We start from the raw sequence: 23,331 nt of genomic DNA on the forward strand, positions 1-23,331 counted from the left end.
TTGGTCATGTTTCTGCTTGCTTTGTAATATCAGCAGATAGCTGTCAGCTACAGGAAATGTATATCACATTAATGTTTGTGCATTGGACACTTGTATTATGAAATTGATATTAGTGTGTATGAAATGTCCTATTTCACATGAGGACATATGAGAAACCTCATATGTGTCATATGAGAAACCTCAAACGCTGAGTCATTGGGCACAGCCAGGTATTGGAGTCTGGGATGCAATCTAAAAGTAAAGCCAAGTGAAACCAAAACATGAAAAAATGGAGAACAGAAATATTTCTCATCATTGTCCTACTCTGTTTTTAAAAGTGTGCTTTCTATCATCTCTTAACTTGGTGATGTGACATCTCTCCGTATACTATAATTAGATTTCATTTCAAAATGCTAGCTTTGTTGTGCAAGTATCTGTCAATAGTCAGTCAGCCCTCTAATGTCTGTCCCTTTAATATCTGCCCATGTATGTTTTTGGTCCTCAGATACCTTTCCTAGGTCTATAGTACTATGATTATATTTCAAAAATGACTGCCTTGGTGTAGGAAGCATATGTTAAATATACATCTTAATTTAATCAAATAGATTTGGAATTTGTTTCTAGCAGATTATTCACACTTAACTAAACAAGGCTAAAATCTCTTTTTTCTTAAAAATCACCCTTCTCCCCTCTGTCATTTCGACTGAAACAACAGAACCAAATTACTGTGTGGTGTACTGACACAGAATATCAATTAGAAGCAACAAGAGTGCTATTCTTTCTCATGACAGAAACAAAATTAGGCAATAAATGTAAGGATGATTTATATCTCCTGTCTTTTATTTTATTACATTTCTTTTGAGTTATCTTGTACCAAAATTTATTTTTCCTGCTTACACAATAAAGACTCATTTATTTCTTTGAGAAACATTTTTGCTAGCTCTCCTTTCCTTTCTTGCAAGGAAGCTTCTCCCTTCCCCCTTCTTTTTATTTTTTCAGTCTAGAGAAAATGGCTGCAGCTGGAAGAAGATGGATCACACTCTTCTGAAAATTTTCTCTGCAGTCTCTGAGTTTCAAGAGGTGAAAATATCTTCTGATTTAAATTTCTGAATTAATTGTTTATTCCTTCCAAATGGCAAAAAAGCTGTTTTGGTCCAAGTTTCTAATTGATGCTGTCATTTTATATACTTCACATCAGCTAATCTGAGCACTAGCATCTAGCTACAGATTTACTGCTTTGGATGTGTTTGCCTCTCTTTTAATGAATCTTTGCCATGATGCTAATTTTTTCTAATTAGTTATTCCCACTTATTCTCATTTTCATCTAATTAAAATGCCATGCTAAAAATACAACTGAAGATTCAGTTAATCTGTCTTATAAATTGATGCATAATTAATGAAAGCTTGAAAAAGAGCCAACTCACAGTGTAATTCTGGTGCTTTTTTTCTGCAGTTTACTCTTTCCATAGTGATATACAAACAGCCAAAAAATTTCCTTGAATATATCAGCAGACTTAGGGCTGTATTTGAGTAACTCTCTTTGAGACAAAATAGTCGTATTAAAATGTATTCTCATCTTCCTACATCAGACAATTGTTTACAACTCTAATGCTCTCAGGAATGTATCTATCTATTTTAGTTTCACTAAATTTTAAGTACAAGAGAGGGGGTTTTGTGTGGTCTGCATCAAAGGAATGAATTCCACCATGTTATGAAAATAAAGCTTATGTATTTTATGGTGTGTGCTGTTGACAAGGTTATGATGAAGACCATATGTCTGTAGGTGTTACATACTACAGATATTTACCTCTGTGATTAGTGTAACTTTTTCCTTTTCAGCTGAAGATAACAAGAAGACATTAAGGTTATGATATCATCTGAACTAACCTATAAGGCAATAGCACCTCCATAATATCGTTATGAAAATGAAAAATATAAGTTAATTCAAATATTCTTGTTTCAGGTCTGATGGAGGGGATTTGGGGTTTTTTGTGTTTTGTTTGTTTGTTTATTTTATATATATACACACCTTAACACTGGTCCTACAAGTGAACCTGCTCAGAAAATTTGTGTATTGCCTGTACTCCTCTGGAGCACTCTGATCTGAAAGATTACATCTAAAAGCATCAGGTACCCGTCACACATCATGTGTGTAGGCTTGCTCCTCAATCAGTATTTTTACCTTGCTGCTAGTTTATCTTCTTTTAATATTAAGAACTGGAACTCTGGAGACATTGTATTTATACTTGTCTTTATAACCATTTATGCAGCCAGTTGTTTCACCCAGCCAGCCTCATGATGAAGTAATTGCTTCATCTGGGAAAGAAAAAATGCATATAGTAAATATCCCACCACAGCTACGAATCTGTTGTCTCTTAAAATAGAAGCAATCAGATTTTATTTGGAACATTATTCATTATCAAATAATCTAAATTTATTTTTTATGTTTTTGGTGTCTCTGTGTATGCCCAATTAAGTATATGGCTTCTGATAAATAAATAAATAAAAAAAAATTAAACAAAAAAAATTAAACTGAATACTTTAGTATGAACATCCCTCATGACTAGAATGTATCAATCTTTCATTTTCCCAACGAAAATTTCAGCTCTAGTGCAATTATAACCTTTGTGCTTTTATTTAATACAATCTCAGGTTTTCTCCATCTATTTTGTGCCCCAGCTAACACCTTTCAGCATCCTTGTTTTTAAGGTGAATCTCACTGCTCATTACTTCAATTATAACGTAATATATGGGCTGGAGAGTGGATCTGCTTGAGGGCAGGAAAGCTATAAAGAGGGACCTGGACAGGCTGGATTGATGGGCTGAGGCCAATTGCATGAGTTTCAGTAAGGCCAAGTGCTGGGTTCTGCACTTGACTCACAACAACCCCAGGCAAAGCTACAGGCTTAGGAAGGAGTGGCTGGAGAGCTGCCCAGCAGAAAAAGCCCTAGAGGTGCTGGCTGACAGCTGGCTGAACATGAGCCAGCAGTGTGCCCAGGTGGCCAAGAAAGCCAACATCATCATGACTTGTACCAGGAATAGTGTGGCCAGAAGGGATAAGGAGGGGATTTCCCCCCTGTGCTCAGCACTGGTGAGGCTGCACTTTGAGTACTGTGTTCAATTCTGGGCCCCTCACCATAAGAAGGACACTGAGGTGATGGAGCTTGTCCAAAGCTGAGGCAACTGGGGCTGTTTAGCGTGGAGAAAAGAAGGCAGAGGGGAGATATTATTGCTCTCCACATCTACCTGAAAAAGGCTGTAGTGAGGTGGGGGTTGGTCTCATCTTCCAAGTAACAACCAATAGGACAAGAGGAAACCACCTCAGGTTGTGTCAGGAGAGGTTTAGCTTGGATATCAGGAAAAAAGTCTTCACTGGAAGGGTTGTCAGACATTGGAAGAACCTTCCCAGGGAAGTGGCGGAACCACCATCTCTGGACATATTTAAAAGGCATGTAGATGTAGCACTTAGGGATGTGGTTTAGTGGAAGACTTGGCAGTTCTGAGACTTGATGATCTTAAAGGTCTTTTCCAACCAGAACAGATTCTATGATTCTATATATAGATATATAGACAACACATTTTTTGACATTTCTCCTCAGGATTATTTTGTAGAACAATTTCTTTCAAGAAAAACAAGTACATTTGAAAACATTTCCAAAATTGTTATGTAAAAGAAGGTAAAAAAACATTGTTTTTATCCAATCTGAAAGTAATTTTCTGTATCTAAAGCTAAATTTGTAATTTCAACTCCCTCTACAGACAGTCAAGAATAATACATCTTTTAGTAGTGTATTTTAAATTAGTTCTGTTCTGGACGTGTCCGATTCTCTGCTTTGCCTGTCGAGGGAATCTACATAGCTAGGTTAATGTTTGAATGCCCATAGTTAGCAAAGATAAATCCAATCCCCAAAACTTAATGAAATAATTTGATTATTTGAAACCTCTATGAGGCAGCACAATTAGGATGTGTTCTCAGATTTGTGCTTACCTCTTTTGAACCTTGACTTTTTTTCAAAAGCCTTTGGGTTTCTTTCTCAATAACGGAGCCAAAAATAAAAAAGTGACCATTGAAAAAATTAGATATTTAGTAGAAAGTTTCCTTAATGAGTAAAGATGGAAAAATCTTGAAATGACACATTTATTTTAAATATACTGTAGAAGGCTTGCATCCAGTTTTGACTTGCTCTTCTCCTGGCTTTAGGGTACTTTAAGAACACAAAACACAATCCAAACTCATAGAATTACTTAAAAGAAAATGGGCATTTGCAATTTTTCTCATGCAAGAGAAAGACTACAGAGATAAGAAATTATTAATTTGTTTGCTGAGTGCTCTTTTGTAATCATTGCTTATCTGAGAAAAAAGCAGCTTAAGACTATAAATTCCTAGAAGTACGTGAGGTGAAGGTAGCTGAATAGTTTCATTTTTGTTGGAGTGTAACTTAATCAGACACTGATTTTATCAGTGGAGGGATGGCCTTGTGGTCTCTTTGAAGTCTACAAGATCATGGAGGTTTAGTAGAAGTCTTTGGCCATTTTTCACACAAGACAAACAAACACTAAAAGAACCAGGTAGCCAGGTGCTGCATGGCCTGCAGCCAGGCTGATCTGGCTACTTGCAATGCTTTGGAATCTGAAGGTTGCAGGCAGTTGTCCCAGGGCCAAAAGACACAGGTGACAATGGCAGCACCCACTGCATGTCACTGCTTTTCCTTGGTTGACACCTGGAGTCCTTCTCAGAGCACCTCGGCCCTAACCTAACCCTGCCTGTGTCTGTTTTGGGGTGATCTCTGTGGACAAAAATGCTGATAATATGATTGTACAATCAGTAGTATAGCACCTCAGACTTTTGGGAGGGTGAATATGTGTCATCAGCAGCACGGATTTGGACATATCCTGGTCAGACTGATCCCTCTTAAACATCTGTTGCTGCTCCCTGTCTCTCACAGGGAGGACAAAGTATTACTCACATCTTGCTAGTCTGGCCACTCCAGGTCAGGGTCACGGGAAAGAGGTAAGGGAGATGGAGACCTCTGAATCTGAGTCACCCTTTTTTGCCCTGCCCTCCCCTTCCATGATAAAAGCCCTGCAGCCACAAACACCTGGGTCACAAACCTTCACAATGTGGCCCTACTTTGGCATACATGCTGTTCTTCTAATGACTGCTACCTTGAGTCCATCGACTGCCACAGCATGGAGTGGAAAAGATGCCACTGAAGATGTCTACCCCCCCCTATGGGACCTTGCCCATGACAGCCTGCTGGATTTCCCAGTAAAGGACAACAAAACTGTCATCAATGCTTGGAACTATCCAGAACGACTGGGAATGTATAAGATCTTGCTAAAGTCTTCAGCTAAATATTTTACAGCCTTTGGATCCCAAAATTTTGGCAATATTCTCTGGGGATTACCACTGCAGCACGGGTGGCAATTTCGTACAGGTATGAGCTGTCTTTAACTTGCTAGAGCAGTTCAATGTTTAACACACCCACTTTGGGTCACCCTGAGCTGCCAATTTGAAAGAAAAGCCCTGAATGAAGGGAGCACTATTGCCTTCTTGAGCAATAGCTGTTAAACTACCTGATAGAAAAAGGTATTGCTAAGCACAAGGCTGGTCAGACTCCAGAAGATCTGTGGTTTAGACCGGCAATGTTTCAATTAGCTGAAAAATCTTTGAAAAGATATTCCCAGTTGCTCCAATTTACAGCAGACAGATTTTAGGTCCTGCACTCTGCAGCTCTGTTCTTAAGTTGTTAACTGATAGGCTTTTTTGGTTGTTAATGTTATTAATTTTACTGGTGGTTTGAGTTTCATTCCTAATACAGGTAGTCAAAAGTTCACCTTTCCCTCTAATTATTTGTTTCCATTCACCATTTTTGATCAGTTTAGGAGTAGCTTTATTATTTTCTAAATACGTTTGTTGTTTTGTTTTTGTTGTGTTTTTGGTTTTTTTTTAAAAAAGTTAATTTCATTTTTTGCTGGTTTTGTCTTGTTTTAAATTATGTCCAAATTCTAATGACTCATCCCTCAGAAGCTGGTTGTTATCTGGGGCAGTCATTCTTGTTTGCTTGTTGGCCAAACCAGGGAAGCAGATACAGAAACACTTGTGAAAGGATTTGAATTAATAATGCAGGACAGCAGATCCATGAAAACTACACATTTTTTTGTCTGGTCATGAAAGTTTTATTACTTTAGAAAATACTTTTATTGATATGGTCCTATGTAAACTTCAGAGAGCAAAGGAAAATATTTAATAAGAGCGGTACAAATATTTGCAATAATCTACTCATGGTCAAAACCCAAAATTACTAATTTGCCTAAACTTACAGTAGAGACAATGATATTGAAGCATCATGGTTGATAGAAATGAGATTTTGGAAATAAAAATTGCCATTTGGGAGATGGAGTTAACTGAGATACCTACTTATACAGAGACATGAAACTGGATAGTTCCCATCCCCCCTTGGAAGAAGTGACCTGTAAAAGTGCAAATCCAGAAGCAAGAACTTTAAGAAAGATTCAGATAGAATTATATGTCTGAAGTTTAGGAAATGTTGTACCTATATTTTAGGAAGAAAAATGGGATAAGGACACAAAACCATATATTTTTCTTACATTAGCAACAGATACTATTAGAATAAGTATAGAGGAAAGAATACTTAATGGCATGGAGCTTAACAGAAAAAGAGGTAGAATGCACATTATGTGAGTCAAAGATAGATTGTGTCAGACTAACCAGATATTTTCTACTATGGAATAAATGATGTTTTACGAAAGCCCAGAGATGCGTTTCCTCCCTCTGTATAATCAAAGCATAGAATGGAAGTTTGGAATGACAATTTACAAAATAAGAATGAGAAGAGGAATTTCAAATTTGATAAGTAAACACAAAAAGGAGAGTTTAGTGTTGTGTGTTGCCAAGACAAGTTTACAGCCGAATGGAGGATGTGCTCAGAGTTCTTCAGTTAATCATTCTTGAGAAAATTGCACTTAGCTTCCATTAACAACTGTACCACAAAAACCATCAGAGGTTTTCCTGATGAGGTTGCACATAGTTGCTAATGACACATAGCTGGGAAGCACAGTCAGCACACACAAAGTCTGAGATAGCTGGGGTGGAGCTAAAGACAGAAGTAAAGATCATGTTAAACACAGGGAACAGGAGGGAGCAGAGAGGACAGACCTGGAGTGTAAACCTCCAGGTGGAAGTAGGATTAGTGTTTCCAGCTCCAAGTAATTTAGACATATCTTATAATTTTCACTGATACTACTCAAGACTCTTCATTTTCCCAAAACACCTAAGCTAACGATATTTGGTAAATCTTAAGTGCGATTATTCCTTTTATCCTTCCCATTCTTCCCCTTTGCACATTACTGAGCTACCACTGCCTATTTCTGATGTCCTGTGTCAAAGTAGAATCTTTAAAAAAATATTTCTGTAAATACTACAATGTATAATTTTTAATTAAAAAATACCCTGTTGAACTGCATTTCTCACCATTGCATGTTCATGCTCCCCTTACTCTGCTACTGAAAGATGCAGGCTTGAGCAGCCAGCATGCCCCAAAGCACAAGCTCTGTCCCATCAGCTAGAGAGGATAATTAGGATAATGTGTATGCACGTGGTTCATCACCATCTCTTCTTCCCAAGTAAATAGCACCAGAAAATTTTGTTTGTTTTTTTGAAGAATGCAATGAGGTTTAGTTCTAATCTGACAGAAATGACAATGTTGGCACTCAGCTGACTTGTCAGAAGGTAAGTGCTCTGCAGGACAGAGTTTGAGATCTTCTGGAATAGCTCAAGTCATTGGATCTGACCATGGTAATTCCCATCCTGCACTTAAAGCAGACTTCCTGACTCACTACATGACTAGTTACTACATAATGTATATGTACATTATGCTTTCAGGAATTAGGCTATTTCTCCACATCATGTGCTTAAAGCAAAATATGCTTTACATGTGTCACGGATAATTGCAAAATGTCTTGCATGTTTGCTACAGCACAGATGCTGGAAAACCCTGCTAATCAGATACAACAACGTTTGCATGGTTAACTTCACAGAAAGGCCATGTTTGTATGCATCATTAAACTAGAAGGGATTGTGTATCATACAACCCAATTAGGTGAGACAATTACTAGCACATTTAATTCGTGCTATTCTGCTTGTTAAGCAGCTCTCCTACACTAGCAGCCCTGCATGTATTGAAAACTATGCATCATCTGTGTATGTTTTTACGTCCATATGTGCATGTATATTTATATCTCCATAAAAATATCACTCCTATGTCCTACTTTCAGACAGTTCCATAAATTCTCAGAATACATTTAAAGTGAGGAATAAATTGAAATGTAAAATACAATCAAATTACTATGTAGTGCATGAAGTATGGACTGAGAAATTCAACTACTCTAGGAACAGTAGTTTATGAAGCAAAACAACAGTAATTGTTCTGCTTCTCTGAGCAAACTTCTGCATGCTTTACTACTACATACATATATATATAAATGTTATCTCTGTGGGATTTCTTGTGTGGAAAAGATTGCAAAATATTTGGTGTATTATTTTATGTGATTCAGGCAGATTAGCAGATCCTTCTCATGTTACTCCCTGTGGCTATGAAGATGGAGACCTCCTGTGCATATCTGTAAGAAGTTGGTGGTCCTGTAAGTACAAACTATTACGTTGTTCTTCTTCAAAATATGATTAGTATCCTAGAGGGCAAGTAAGAATCTTTCTTCACCTTAGACTTCTGTGATACAAAGTAATTCCAGGACTCCATAATTCTCTGATAAAAACTTGCATCAAGACACCTAAGTGTGATGAATAAATGAAAGTGAGTTGACTTTGATAACTAATTTGAGGAAGGGAAAAAAATGCACATTTGCAGCCTTAAAAATGTTTACACTGCAAAAATGCATGTAAAAACGTGTGGGAAACACCATGATAGATATCTATATAGGTAGACATTTGTAGAAATTTCAGTTTTCTTTTACTTCAGAGCAGATCTGTTCAGTTTAGATGCTAGAACTTTGAAGTAAAACTTAGCATGAGAATGTCAAGCAGGAATCTTCGTGTTTCATAGAATCCTAGAATCCTAGAATCATTACGGTTGGACTGGACCTTAAAGACCATCAAGTTCCACCCCCCCTGCCATGAGCAGGAAACCCTACAACTAGACCAGGTTGCACAAAACCTCATCCAACCTGGGCTTAAAAACCGCCAGGGATGAGATATCAACAACCTTCCTGGGTAACCCATTCCAGTTCCTCACCATCCTTATAGTGAAGAATTTCTTCCTAATATCTAACGTATATGTCCTCTCTTTCAGTTTAAAACCATTACCTCTTGTCCTATCACTATCTTCTCTGATTAAAAGCCCCTTCCCAGCCTTCCTGTAGCCCCTTCAGGTACTGGAAGGTGCTCTAAGGTCTCCTTGGAGCCTCCTCTTCTCTAGGCTGAACAGCCCCAACTCTCTCAGCCTGTCTTCATAACAGAGGTGCCCAGCCCTCTGACCATCTTGGTGGCCCTTCTCTGGACCCTTTCCAACAGTTCCATGTCTTTCCTGTGCTGAGGGCACCAGAACTTTACACAGTTTTCCAGGTGGGGTCTGACCAGAGCAGAGGGGCAGAATCACCTCCCTGGCCCTGCTGACCACAATTCTTTTGGTGCAGCCCAGGACACAATTGGCTCTCTGGGCTGCAGGACACATTGGCAGTTCATGATAAGCTTCTCATCAACTATCAACCTCAAGTCCTTCTCCTCAGGGCTGCTCTCCAGCCATTCTGCCCCCAGCCTGTATTTGTGCCTGGGGTTGTGCCAACCCAGGTGCAGGACCTGGATCCTTGCATCACCCTCAGTAGCACTAATCTGACATTACTTTTCTCCCTTCAGTTGTACCTCCACAACTTCACTGTGGCCAGTAAAATGAAATAAAGATAGACCTCATGTCTACAATACCTAAATAACATAATTACTTTAATTACACTAAAAATATTTATCCAGCAGGCTTGTTCAGTATGCAGCTGAAACTCAGTTAATACTTTGACCCGGCATACGTGAGCTGTTAGACAATTTCTGTCTCTATTATTGTTCTTGAAATCCCAATAGGCTGAAATTCTGGGATTATTTTGTTATCCCAAGAAGTAGCAACAAGCTGAAGATAGAGAGATGTGTAAAGATCTGAATTACCAATGTCAGTGTTGCTGACATTTTCAGTGCTTTCCTCAATATCTCTAAAAATACATGTTCAGATCCTTCAGTTTTCACAAAAATGAAAACATCCAAAAAATCCTGGATTACTTTTGATGATTTTTGCCTAGAATAATATTCAGTATAGTCCTTTCCTGTATTGTTTTCTGCCCTCTGAGTCCCCCAGGCAAGTATAAATATGTAATGTATATAAGGCCATTTAAAAGAATATAAGTACTTTCTGACATGAAATCCAGGTTTAAATTCTTCTTATGAAATAGTGACCAAGAAACCAGTCCTAGCTTAGCAATGACTTTCAGTGTGACACTGTCTTCTTTTCACTTGGGACGTTTCCTTTGTTCTTCTGACTGGCCATATGCTTCCTGTGAATTCCCAGCCACATACAGGAGGTGGAATAATGGAATAAAGTAGGACAGGGATACATGGTAGGTGGTAGGTGGTCAGGTTTTGATTATTTTGGTCCTCACTGCTGGGACTGTGCACAAAATACCTAGGCAGGCCATGGTCTTAAGACCAAACATGAGCAAACGACTTCTCAGGGCAATGGCTCAGGAGCACCTACCCAAGTGGGAGAACACCTGGTCTCTAGGCTTTTCTTCAATGAAAGATATTAAACTGTATTTCTACAAGGAAAACACAGTTAAGAGGAAAAATTTAAATCCTCCTTTTAAATGAGGAATATCAAATAGCCCTATGAGCACTGTCGTTGGAGATGTGGTCCAACATTGGTGAGAACTGAAACTGTGTTTCTTACATGCTGGGTCTTCCTGTTCCAGCTTATGGACCAGACCAAAGGAAGCCATCGTAAAATAAATCTAAACAAAAAACTGAGGTGATTTCCTAGAAGTTTTCAATGAGTAGAATATTTTTGAAAAACAAAAGAATTATTTTCCAGTAAAATATCACTACTATTTCCCTTTTCATTTCTAATATGCCTACAATGCATCTAAGAGGGTGTTTGGTTTGGTTTTTCTGTTGTTTGCTTGTTTATTTTGGGGTGGGTTTTTTTTGTTCTTTTTTTGATTGCTTGTTTGTTCTTGTTTGGTTTGGCTTTGTTGTTGGTGATTTTTTTTTGTTTATTTTGCTTTGTTTTTTAAATTAAGACAGATTGCTGGAGTATCCCTTAGTCTTTCTGTACTTAGCTTTAAACTAATATCTGAGAGACTTTTGATGTATTTGCCATGGCAATCTATGAAGAACTAACTTTTCCCAGTTGTTTGCCCTTTCCTGAAAAATACAGCACACTGTCAGCTCATGCAAGACTATTGAAGAAGATATATATAATGAATATTGTAAATAATATCTAAAACAATACAGATAAAATCATTAGTGCATTTTGGTACATATGTCACACTGCTGATCACAGTTGTATCTGGAAATTTGAAATGATTGCATTTGGTATGGAAGAGTTAATTTTTTTATGCAGGAACTTTTATTTTGCTTGTGGTTAACACCTCCTCCTTTTAAATTGTTGATACAGGTATGAATTACTACCTGGCTGTCATACCCTTTCTAGGAGCAGTGGAGGCTGGCCTCTTTGGGCAGCTGCAGTACCAGATAGAAATTTTGCCACCAGAGGAGGGAGGAGCTGATTTCTGTTACAGCACTGCTGACTGCTGGTCTCGCTATCCCAAGCTCATGGATGAGTGGAAGGCCTATTTTGAAGTAAATAATTTTACATATTTTTCATGTTTGGTAGGAAATTATACCAGAATATTACTTTCAAAAACTGCTATTACTGTTTTTGTAAGATTGAGAGAGCTTGGCTTGTTTTCAATAACAGCTTGATATAAAAGTAACACACAGAAAAAATGAAAATCATTATGTAAAGTGAGTCAGAGATAAGAAGGCCAGGATTTTTACAGGTTATGGGTTTTCTCTTTCCTTTAAGATAATTCTGTATTTTGGAGTCCATCCCAAGAGACCATTTTATTAGAAGTTATATATGTATTATTCCTATACTGCTTATGTTAGCAATGCAAAATAAGCATGCAAGATAGAACATTACCCTTGAGAAATGGCCTGTTGTTGGTTTTATAAGGTTCATTTATTCCTCTGAACATCTTAAAAAATGAAAATGGTGAAACTTCATTCCAAAGAACACTTATATATGCAAGTCAATATTCTCTTTCCTCCTTATTCAGCTATTCCCCAATCCCAAAGATGACAATATTTCTTACTTCATACATTCAATAACTATTTTTATAGATAGACCTCTATATGAAACATTTTTGTTGGTAGTCAAATAATCGATAGTGATCAGAAAATTTAAACCGTAAGTCCCTCTTATCAACTGCAAGTAAAGGCAGAGGTTTTAGAGAAAAACTGGATTTCTTAAGATTATTTTTCCTATGCACTATGTTTCAGAAGTTATTATGCAAGATCCACCCCTCAAAAAGCCACAATGATAATCATTAAGGATAATTTTTCCTATTTTTGAAAAATCTTTAGGATGTTGTGGCGAAAAGAGTTTAAAAAGATTTTCAAGGAATCCAGTACTTCAGACAAGCTTCTGTGGCATTCAGCTACAAAAGTTCATTGAATTATTGTGACAAAATGCCTAAATTATTCAGATAAAATGTTGACTCCATTGAAGACAAAGAATGGCAACTCCAGTTAACTTCAGTGAGGATATTCCATAGAAACATAGACTGGTTAGGGTTGGAAGGAACCTTTAAGATCATCTAGTTTCCACCCCCCTGCATAGGCAGGAACACCTCCCACTAGACCGGGTTGCTCAGAGCCCCATCCAACCTGGCCTCCATCCCATTCCAGGGATGGAGCTTCCACAACTTCTCTGGGCAACCTGTTCCAGTGTCTCACCACTCTCACAGCCAAGAATTTCTTCCTTAACCTAAACCTCTTCTCCTCCAGTTTTGATCCATTACCTCTTCGCACTACAGGCCTTCAAAAAAAGTCCCTCCCCAGCTTTTCTGTAGGCTCCCTGCAGGAATTAGAAGGACGCTATGAGGTCCCCCCAAAGCCTTCTCTTCACCAGGCTGAACAGCCCAAACTGTCTCAGCCTGTCCTAATAGGAGAGGTGCTTGAGCCCTCAGACCATCTTTGTGGCCTCCTCTGGACTTTCTCCAGGAGCTCCATGTCCTTCTTATGTTTGGGACTCCAGAATTGGGCACAATACTCCAGGTGGGGCCTCATGAGAATTGAGAAGAGGGGGAGAATCAGCTCCTTTAAACCTGCTGGCTACACTTTTTTTGATGCATCCCAGGACACAGTTGGCTTTCTGGGCTGCAAGTGCACATTGTAAGCTCCTGTTGTGCTTCTCATCCACCATCACCCCTAAGTCCTTCTCCCTTAGGCTATTTTTTATCCATTCTCCACCCACCCTGTATTTGTGCTTGGGATTGCCCTGACCCAGGTACAGGACCTTGCACTTGGCCTTATTGAACTTCACACAGATTGCACCTGTCAAGATCTCTCCAGCTTGTCAACCTCACCAGACACTTTGGTGTCATCAGCAGACTTGCTGAGGGTGCTTCAGTGCCACTGTCCATGTCACCAACAAAGATGTTAAATAGCACTGGTCCAAGTACTGATCCTTGAGGAACACCATTTGTCACAGGTCTCCATTTGGACATTGAGCTGTTGATTACCAGACTTTGAGTACAACCATCCATCCAGTTCCTTATCCAATGAGTGGTCCATCCATTGAATCTGTATCTTTCCAGTTTTTATACCATTTGATTTGTATTTATTCACTTTATAAATCACTATTAATCATATTTTTCTCCTTAAGTTAGACATCATAGTTACTTACAAAACAACACATTCTATCTACTCAAAAGCAATTTCCCTTATCTTGCAAACTTACTATTTTGTGAGGTATGTACATAAGTCTGAAAAATTAATCTGATTTAAACCTCCCCTCATTTCTCTGCCTTTTTTCCTCCCTGTTGCTGTAGTACCTGTTGTCTACAGAACACAAAGCCAAGAGCCCTGCAGTCTTCTCCTCCTTTGAAATGGATGAAGCCCTTCGTCTCATGTGGAGGGCACATGTCAGCTCCATTGCTTATGCACTGCCCAAGTTCAAGGACAGGTACTGGGATGAGAGGGGAGCAGGGGGGATCTTGCCACCTGCATGCCTCTTTGAAATGAGAGTATATGTCACAGTTTTACTCAGGATTGGCGATTAAACCAGCAACAATAATGCTCTCAATCCCTTCCACCCCTCCTCCACCCCCCCCAGGTAGGGAAAAGAGAGAGATAATAAAGGGAGAGAGACTTTCTGGATTGAAAAATAGACTAGACAGCTTTAATCAAACACTAATGACAAAAGAAAATATGCACAATTATATAGAAGTATGTTCAGGAATTTGCAACATCTCTGTTGCCTCCCCCACCCCCAGCAACTCCTGGGGCACTCTCCTTAGTGTGAGCAGTCCCAAAATATCCTGGAGTGCTGCCAGAGATAGCAGCAGGGCAGACAGGAGCTGAGGGTAAAGTTGTGAGGCTCAGGAACACACAAGCCTAGGGATCAATGGTGATGCACAGATGGAGTCCTCTCTGGGTGCTGGTCATGGAGAGAAGAGAATGGAAGGAGTGGGAAGGAAGTTCCATGACCTTACACTGAGTTTATGTAGATATATTTATGGAATGGAATACTTTGGTCAATTTTGCTGTCCATCTAGACCACTCCTCCCTACAGGAGAGTTACAGATATGACTTCTGCTCCCTGTAGCATCTGAGGCTGCAGAGCAAAATGACCTTGGCGTCTCAGCAGTAACATAAACATTCAGCGTTATCAGTCCACTAGCTCAAAAACTTTCTGATAGTTAAAAGAGAGCTTACTGAAGGACAAAATCACTAAAAGGAAAATTTGCTTAATCATAGATCAAACCAGGACAGTATCCCAATAAATTCTGCATGAACTTTCTTGCATCAGGACTCTAGTCTTTAGACTTCTGCTCTCAAAGCACAGGATGACCAGGAAGAGATGGCTGCCCAGGCTGCAATGGGTGGGCAAGCTGTGGGCTTAACGTGAGATGCTGATTCCTTTCTGGGAGCTTCAGGCAGAGTCAGGAGCTGTGGCTAGGCTCGACAGGAGAAGCACTGCCAGGAGAACTTAGGTGTAAAATGCTGAAGGAGACTTTAAGTCACTTTGGCACTACAACCACTCAGGATTTCACACCAAACAAAATACATTCGAGATGAATTATAGACTAATGTGTTCTACAGTGGATTTCATTATGTTACATTTTGGGTTTTTTTTCTCTTTCAGATTAAAATACTTCTCTGATCCTGAAGCAAATTTTGGTGTAGACTGGGCTAATGCTGTAGATTTCATTGCAGCCACACACTTCTCTACAGATTTACAGAACACAAACCACTTCCAGGCTTTCCTGCCCCCGAGGATGCTCATTGAAGGGGATGATGACCCCTCAAACATTAGTGACTTCAGTCCGCAGCAAAGTACTGTCCTGTTTTCACTGAGAGCTCTTCAAAAAGCAAATCGATTAACAGGTACAAGCCCAACCTAAAAATATTTGTAGTCCACAGGTATTTCATATATTTAATATCTTACTTTACCATTTTCTTTATAAACACACTGGGGTTTAAAAAATATATATACAATAGTATAATCACTTCCTAGATGCTAACAATTTACAGTACTAAAAATACAACCATAAGTAAGCACCACATCAGCAAGGGTGTGTTATCTCAAGCAGTGGGATAATGCTGATGATATGCAGCCAGGATTTCACAAGAGAGAAATGCAATATTTGTTGGAACACATGATCTTACCCTTTTTTCTCCCCTATTTTTCACAGGAAGTTTAAAAACACAGAGACTGTTTTGTGTTTCTCTAGTTATATCTGAAATCATAAAAACTGTAAATTAAGTTATTAAATCAGTTGAGATTGTAAAACAAAACAAAACAAAACAAAACAAATGCACCAGATTATTGTGAACAGCAGTTTGTGTATCCGCAGGTGTTCTGGTTTTGGTTTTTGTCTCAATCTTTAGTCTAGCAGGGAATATTCAGATAATCCTAGCAAAATATCATCTGTCCTAGCAAAACTATCCTTACACAGTTCTGGACTTTCACTTAAATAGGTTGTGCATCACCATCCAGTGGTGAGATACAGAATTACAATGAGCTGAGGTTTCGGTTCCTTCGTCAGTATCTCTGGGTTGGATTATTTTTACCTTGTCCTTTAAGAAGGAACGCTATTTTAAATCTTTAAATGAACATAAAATATTAAAGTACACTGTAAAAGTAACATCTAGAGCCATGGTATTTGTGATCTTCTTCTGTTCAGTGAAAATTCTCTCCCTGTCTGTATTTCTAGCTGAAAAAGGCTGTGTAGGGAAGCTGTTCAAGGTTACAAAAGAGCGTCCTCACATCACAGAGCGCCTCCTTCGCACCTTCCACATAGCACAAGGGTTGCCTCACAGTCTGAATAAGGATCTCAACAGCTCCATCCCATGCCTGGCAATCTGTGACACAATTAAGGTTTCCTTGACCCACCTCCAGGAGTGGAGGAGGGCACAGCAAAGACCAACAAGACCTTCAGGGCAGCACAAGGGGAACAGAGCACCAGAGCAGCAGACCAGATGAATGCTGGACACAGTGAAGGGAAGAGAGGGATAAAGAAATTTCATGCAGATGCAGCCATAATGAAATCCATAGCTGAATTCCCTGGCTTTGCAGGCTGGAGATTTCCCTGACTCTGCTTTAAGGGGATGGGATTTGCATTCAGCTGGGAGTTAAATGATAGACAACTGAACCTGGTGACTGCTTTGCAGATCAGAAAAGGAGCTTTGCACTAACTTTGACTTGGGTCAGGATCCACAGCCCCAGTGGGGATCTGAAACACTAGATCCTGTTGCTACAAAACTCAGATGACAAAAATGTGGCATACTGGTTTTATAGAGTCTCAAACTTCTAAATACATTTTGTGAGATGCAGAGTCATCTTCTGATGCTGCAAGCTTCAATAGCAGGTAAAGTGTCTCAGTACCTCTTAGTACTCGTCCAACCCAGACTGAGATTTGATTTCTTGATTCAGAGTCTGATTACTTTTTATTTTCTTCTAGCTGCCTCTGCCGGTACAGCAGGGAGCTGTATTGAGAGAGTGCTCTGCTACCTCTAAAGCTTCTCTACTCATGCACTCATGAACTCATGTATTTAATGCTGAGCTTCTCTGACTCAAAGTCAGAAGTTTTGCATTTTATGCTCTGCCCCTCACCAATATTCAAAAGAAGAAGAGCAGATGTTTTGTCATTTGAGACCTTTTTTCAAACCTGTCAGCTTTCTTGCAGTCCTCCCAAGCAAGCAGACCACTTGCTGGCTTCTCTAAACTCCTCATGTCCCTTGTATAATACTGTGCAGAATCAGTTCTCCACTGTTGTCAGTTTTATACATAACTGTGTTCTACAGGACAATAAATTTCTCTTGGTTTTCTAGTAGACTTTTTTTAACTTCAGATTTTCTCTGTGGACCTTTTATCCACTATAAAGATCATCACTGAGAGGAGTTGGGAGCAGACAATTACTATCCTGCGAACTGGTCCTAATGTCAGACTGGCCAGGCACACTTCTTAGAGAACCTCTTCTCATTGCTTGGATTGAAACTATTAGTATAATTTTCTTATTCAGCTTGAGGTCTTAGCTGACAGAAATGCAAATTCCTGGTTGATTTTGAGTAAAAAGAAAGACATACATGAGTGTAACTACCAAGCCACTGCTTCATAAGCCATGAAGCTATGTGCAATTGCAGACCAAGGCCATAATATACCTTCAATCATTTTTACTTGCATCACTGGTGACAAGGCAGCAAGTCAAGCTGACTATTGATACAAAGGTTCCTAAGTAGAATGAATGGCCTGTGGCTTCCTACACAGTTGTAAGCAATTATTACTCCATCAGCAGGCTCCAGCTCCTTCTATGTTCCATTGTCCACAGGACAGTGGTGGGTGTATGTTGCCAGATGTGTGCTTCATCCCTTGTGTGCAGTGATCTTCATGTGCTTCGTGTTAATTTGACAACATTCTGTTTTGTTTCTTTCCAAGGAGGACTGATGCTGAAGCTCTGGAGAAAGGTTATGTCTACTGAAGAAGGAAGAATACTGGGCCGAAATCTGATTGAGGACTTGATTTCAAGCTAGAAGTTTGATTCAATGGGGATATATAATGATTCAAAAGGGGCGGATTTGATGGTGCCCAGTTTCTGGAGAAAAAGCAGTTCCAACATCTATTGATTTAAACTTTCAGCAGATACGTGTCTGGTAATCTGGCCTTGGTAATTTCTTACAGCAGGATTTCCTGAGTAGCCATGTGTGCATCTCTCACATTGAATCAATATATTTATCCTTAATTTTCCAAATTATCTCATTTGTTTAACTCATTTCCTTATAAATAATATGCCCCACAGAAAATCTTCCTTTATTCCTTTTTTGGGCTTCATAAATAGTGTTTAATTATTGGAACAAAATTAAATAAAGGCAAATTATTTTCTGTTTCAGACTAATTATTTCTCTGTAAACAGGGATCCCACCAGATACATAATTACTCAGGTCTTTGGTGGTCTAACAGATGATCATCTGAAACTTTTATTTGAAGTTCTGATCCAAACTCAGTGCCTCAGCTGTTTTCCACCAAAGAGCAACTGCAGTCAACTGAGAATCTTTCAGACTTTTAAATACTTGAGTACAGATGGATCATGTCAATGTGCTGCTTTTCAGCAAGAGTGTGGCAGCCCTAAGAAGTCCTGAAGCAAATTAGCTTATTCTGTAGCAGCTTTTTACACAACCAACAGAGATTTATGGTATTTGATTCATTTCACTTAACTCAAGAAAACACTGGTCTATCTAGGCATTTATGCAATTACGAAGTCTGTATTGCCACGGGTTGCCTTTCCAGTCCCCCATGTCTAACCCTTCTTGTCACAGCATACATTAGATTTTATTACTGAAGAAGAGATGTGTTTGCCTTGTGTGTCCTCCCAGCACCTGGCACACTCAGACCCAGATGCTGATCCTGGTCTTCTGAGTGATGATGCATATGGGGAATTAATTATCGTAAGTTGCCATCAGCGTTGTAGGGAAGTGGGACAGGGGTCCTGTAGTCAGCCAGGGGTTGATATTTCCTTGGAAATCTGCTGACTTGGATCCTTCATCCTTACGAAAACTTGCCCCTGAGAGGAAGCATGATTAGAGACACCTCTCTGTGTTGGGGAGCAGAGGATGACAACACAGCCACTCCCTGCTGCATCTTGTCAGATTATAGCTTGCACAACAGCATTCTTGAAAATGACACAAGCCTTAGACTTCTAACTCAAAACAAGGGAAATCTTTGCCACCATTTTAGGTCTTCCCCGTAGCTTCTATGGCACTTAACATCTCGATTGGTATCTCTGTTCCATACCCCTCACTCAGAATGACGGATGCATGAGTCACTTGTTCTCCTGCTGGATGGAGCACAGGGCTTTCTTCTCGTGTACTCACATGCTAAATGTCATTTGTAGCCTGTGTTGTGATAACTGTCCTGACACACACACAACTGGCAAAGCTTTTCCATAGACATTAAGGGGGGAGATTCAGACTCCCAGCTTTTTTCCCCAGCACCAGAGTGACTGAAAGAAGCTCTTGCAACTCCAGTGCCAACAGAGCAAGGGCCCTTCCAGCCAGGACCCTCCAGCGGGCACATTCTGAGGCTGCCCTCAATTCCACCCTCCTGCCAAGGCAGCAGCACGGTGCAGGGGAGTGCTGCCAGCTGTGGCTGCTGTGGGGTGACCCCAGGCTGGGTTCTGTGCCCACTGGGCACAAGCCCTCAGTGTTCCTTTGTGCTGCTTGTCAAGCCGCAGGCAGAGGGAGAAACATCACCTCCTCTAGAGGCTTCACACCTCCTGAAGTATTTGCCAAGTAAATGAAGGAAAAGAAAATTATTTGTGTCTTGTGCCATTTTCTGGTTTGATTGGTCCTTTTTCCCCAAACTTGCATGATACCTGCGCTGAAAATTAAGAAATAATTATCAAGACATTGAGCAGTTAAACACTATTCTGTCCTTTAATGTCCCAGGACAAAGGTTTTAATTATTCATTGTCATTTTATGGATAAACTTTTAATGTACCATCATTAGCTAACAATTTTCAAAGGAAATAAACTAATGAGGTCTAAGAAAATGTGGGAGTTTTTATCTTAATTACCTGGTTCATAGATCAGAATAATTAGATTCCAACAGACTTCAGGTATAATCTAAAAGTAATTACCACAGCTGCCAACTGTTAAAATATTAAGTTAGTTGTGCTCCAGAAAAGTTTGAAAAAAATTTTTGACCTTTTCTGTCGTTAACTTAGATTTAACATAAGGTGTGCTCTGAAAAACAAAAAGAGCTGTTCATCCAATGTGAAACCACAATAAGTTGTGGGGAGTGCTTCCACCCCTTTCATCTGTCCTGCAGGTGTCCTGCTGGCCTGTCTCAAGGCTGGGCAGCCAACCCCTTGGAGAGTGTTTCTCTCCAATTGGAATCTGGTTTTGTCCAATTCCTACTGTTTCACTGCTATCCAGGCCCTCTCCTTACTCTGCATGTCCCTTATGTTCTCTGCTCTGTGATTTTTTTCCCAAATGTGATTTTTCCTCCAAATTTTAGTTATTTCAATTAATAACTGACAACACAGGCAGAGCACATTGTGTTTTTCTGATCATGTGTTGAGCTTTCATATACTGAGTGCAAAGAGCTAGCACCTGAAAAGGTCTGAAATTCACTTCAGTTTAATTTTTGAAGAAAAATCCCAGCTTGATACCACCTGTCCCACTGCCATTTCATTTTTGCATTGATGCTGGACATCAGAGCACTTCCTAGGCTCTGTTCTATTTACATTTGAAGTGCTTACAGCCCATGTCCACAGAGGCATTTGAGCTCCTAACAGCCAACAGGATGTTCCCACTACAATTTAACAGTTTGAATATGCTTGGAGATCTGAAGATTAGATCTAACTCATTTTGGATCTAATCTTCTGTATTACACGTGAGACAAAATGGGCCATGGGGCTTCTTCAGAAGAACTTCTGTGGTGTGAAGCACAGTGCTGCCCCAGGCAGAGACTGGTATGGATGTCTAGGAGAGCCCAGGGGCTGCAGACTTGCCAAAATGCTGCGGCTGGAAAGAGCTGCTCTAGCTGCAAAGCACACACAGTCATTCAAAATGAGGTTCAGAGAATGAGGAATGGAAGCAGAATAACAAAAATATTATCTACGAAGTGTTTATACCTACTTAAAATATGACTAATTTTATGTGACATGTTTATCTAGAAAAACTTGATCATTTTTAAATGTTTTTTAACTGATTCATGCCTAACCAGACTCTCCAAGACAGAAAATGCAACAAAATAAAATCATTATTGTCTCTCACTTCCTTCTGCAAAGCATTTGTAGCTGCAGAGAAGAGCTGCATGAACATTTTGTGCATACATTTGCAGGAAAGGACCACAGCAAGCACAGCAGGACAGATAACAGTAGTACGAACCAGCCTTGCAGACTGGAGAAAAGCTACATTTTAGAAAGAAATTTTAGAAAGTCTAGCTCTCCTATCGTGTGATGTTGTGCTCCAAAATACTAACAGATGTGATTGCTGAGGTTAAGAAGAACAGGAGCTGGAATAAGGTGGAAAAAGATGAGTCTTGTTGATGGCCATATAGCTGCAGTACCCTGTAGGGCAACCACTGAGCCCCACTCAAACCCTTCCTCTGTGCCGTGAAGACAAGGGGGCTTATGAAGGAGCTGGTGTATTTTACAAGAAAGAAAGGCCGTAGCTTCTGATGCTGCCCTAGGAAGAGCTAAGCAATCCCTGCTGCTTTCTGAGGCTGGCCTGAGCTGCTGGACCTGCTCTTCTGAGTCACAGGAAATAAAGAACTTGTAGTAGAGCCATTTCCTAAATCCTGGTGAGATCAGGCCTGAGAGACACTATGTAACCATTTCCACATACTTCTAAACCTTAACAGACAAGAGGAATTTAAGGTTAGATGAGAACATAAAAATAGCTGGGCTAATGGATACATAGAATCATAGAATGGTTAAGGTTGGAAGGGACCTTAAAAATCATCAGGTTCCAAACTCCCTGCTATGAGCACCTCACACTTGACCAGGTTGCACAAAGCCACATCCAGCCTGACCTTGAACACCTCTGGGGAGAGGGCAGCCACCACCTCCCTGGACAATCTATTCCAGTGCCCCACCACACTCATGGTGAGCAATGTCTTCCTAATACCCAACCTAAATCTACCTTCTTTCAGTTTAAAACGATTACCCGTTGTTGTATTGCTACACTCTCTGGTGAAAAGACTCATCTTCTTTCCTGTATGTCCCCTTCAGGTGCTGGAAGGCTCCTATAACCTTCTCTTCTGAAGGTTGCTGAGCAACCCCAATTCTCTCAGCCTGTCTTTATAATAGAAGTGATCAAGCCCTTTGACCATCTTCGTGGCCCTCTTCTGGACTTGTTTCAGGAGCTCCATTACTTTCTTGTGTTGGAGGCTCCAGAATTGTATGCAATACTCCAGGTGCAGTCTCACCAAAGCAGAGTTAAAGGGCAGCATCACTTTCCTCGACCTGCTGGCCACACTTCCTTCAAAGTATATACTTCTTTTTGAAATATATCTCGGTAGCCACTCTCTGGCAGGGGACAGTAGCAGTGGACTGGGGCAAGATCAGCAGCAGGCAGCAGCAAGGCATAGGCAGAGTCATCCCTCCTCCCCCCCAGCCTGCCAGCAGCTGACACTTAGATCAGACACATAGGATTTATCAGTACCAGAGAAAGAGTTGTAAAAGGCTACTCTAGAAAACATGAATGATCAAGAAAAGAGATAGAAAGCTCATTACAGAGATGTGTTACTGCAAAACACAAGCACACTTCTAGCACACAGGCACATTAAAAAATGAGGGAGGAAAATTAAAAAATATATAAAATAAATAAAAATAAATTTTAAAAAAACACCCAAAAAAACAGCAACAACCTGCCACTAATACATGAAATAGAAGCAAGAAAACACTCCTTGGAGACTGCCAGTTTAAATATGGTGTCAATGAATCCAAAGATTATATGATAAAGGCACATTAAAGTGAAAAAAAATTTAGGAAAACACTTAGGCAGTCTTAGAAGAGGATTGAAAAGTATCAAACACATAACGTGAA

General features: G+C 39.8%; 1 protein-coding gene across 1 annotated transcript; it reads left to right on the forward strand.

The window, feature by feature from the left end:
* Window positions 1-5,098: 5,098 nt before the first annotated feature.
* LOC104390038 (chromosome unknown open reading frame, human C6orf58) lies at window positions 5,099-18,313 on the forward strand. The gene is made up of 6 exons (XM_009999116.1): window positions 5,099-5,417; window positions 8,557-8,643; window positions 11,670-11,854; window positions 14,110-14,243; window positions 15,426-15,667; window positions 18,219-18,313. The coding sequence occupies exons 1-6, from the start codon at window positions 5,099-5,101 to the stop codon at window positions 18,311-18,313; spliced, it is 1,062 nt and encodes a 353-aa protein (XP_009997418.1).
* Window positions 18,314-23,331: the final 5,018 nt, after the last annotated feature.

The sequence above is a fragment of the Chaetura pelagica genome, unplaced genomic scaffold (genome assembly GCF_000747805.2).
Source record: "Chaetura pelagica isolate M959 unplaced genomic scaffold, ChaPel_1.0 scaffold90, whole genome shotgun sequence".
NCBI classification, from domain to species: Eukaryota; Metazoa; Chordata; class Aves; order Apodiformes; family Apodidae; genus Chaetura; species Chaetura pelagica.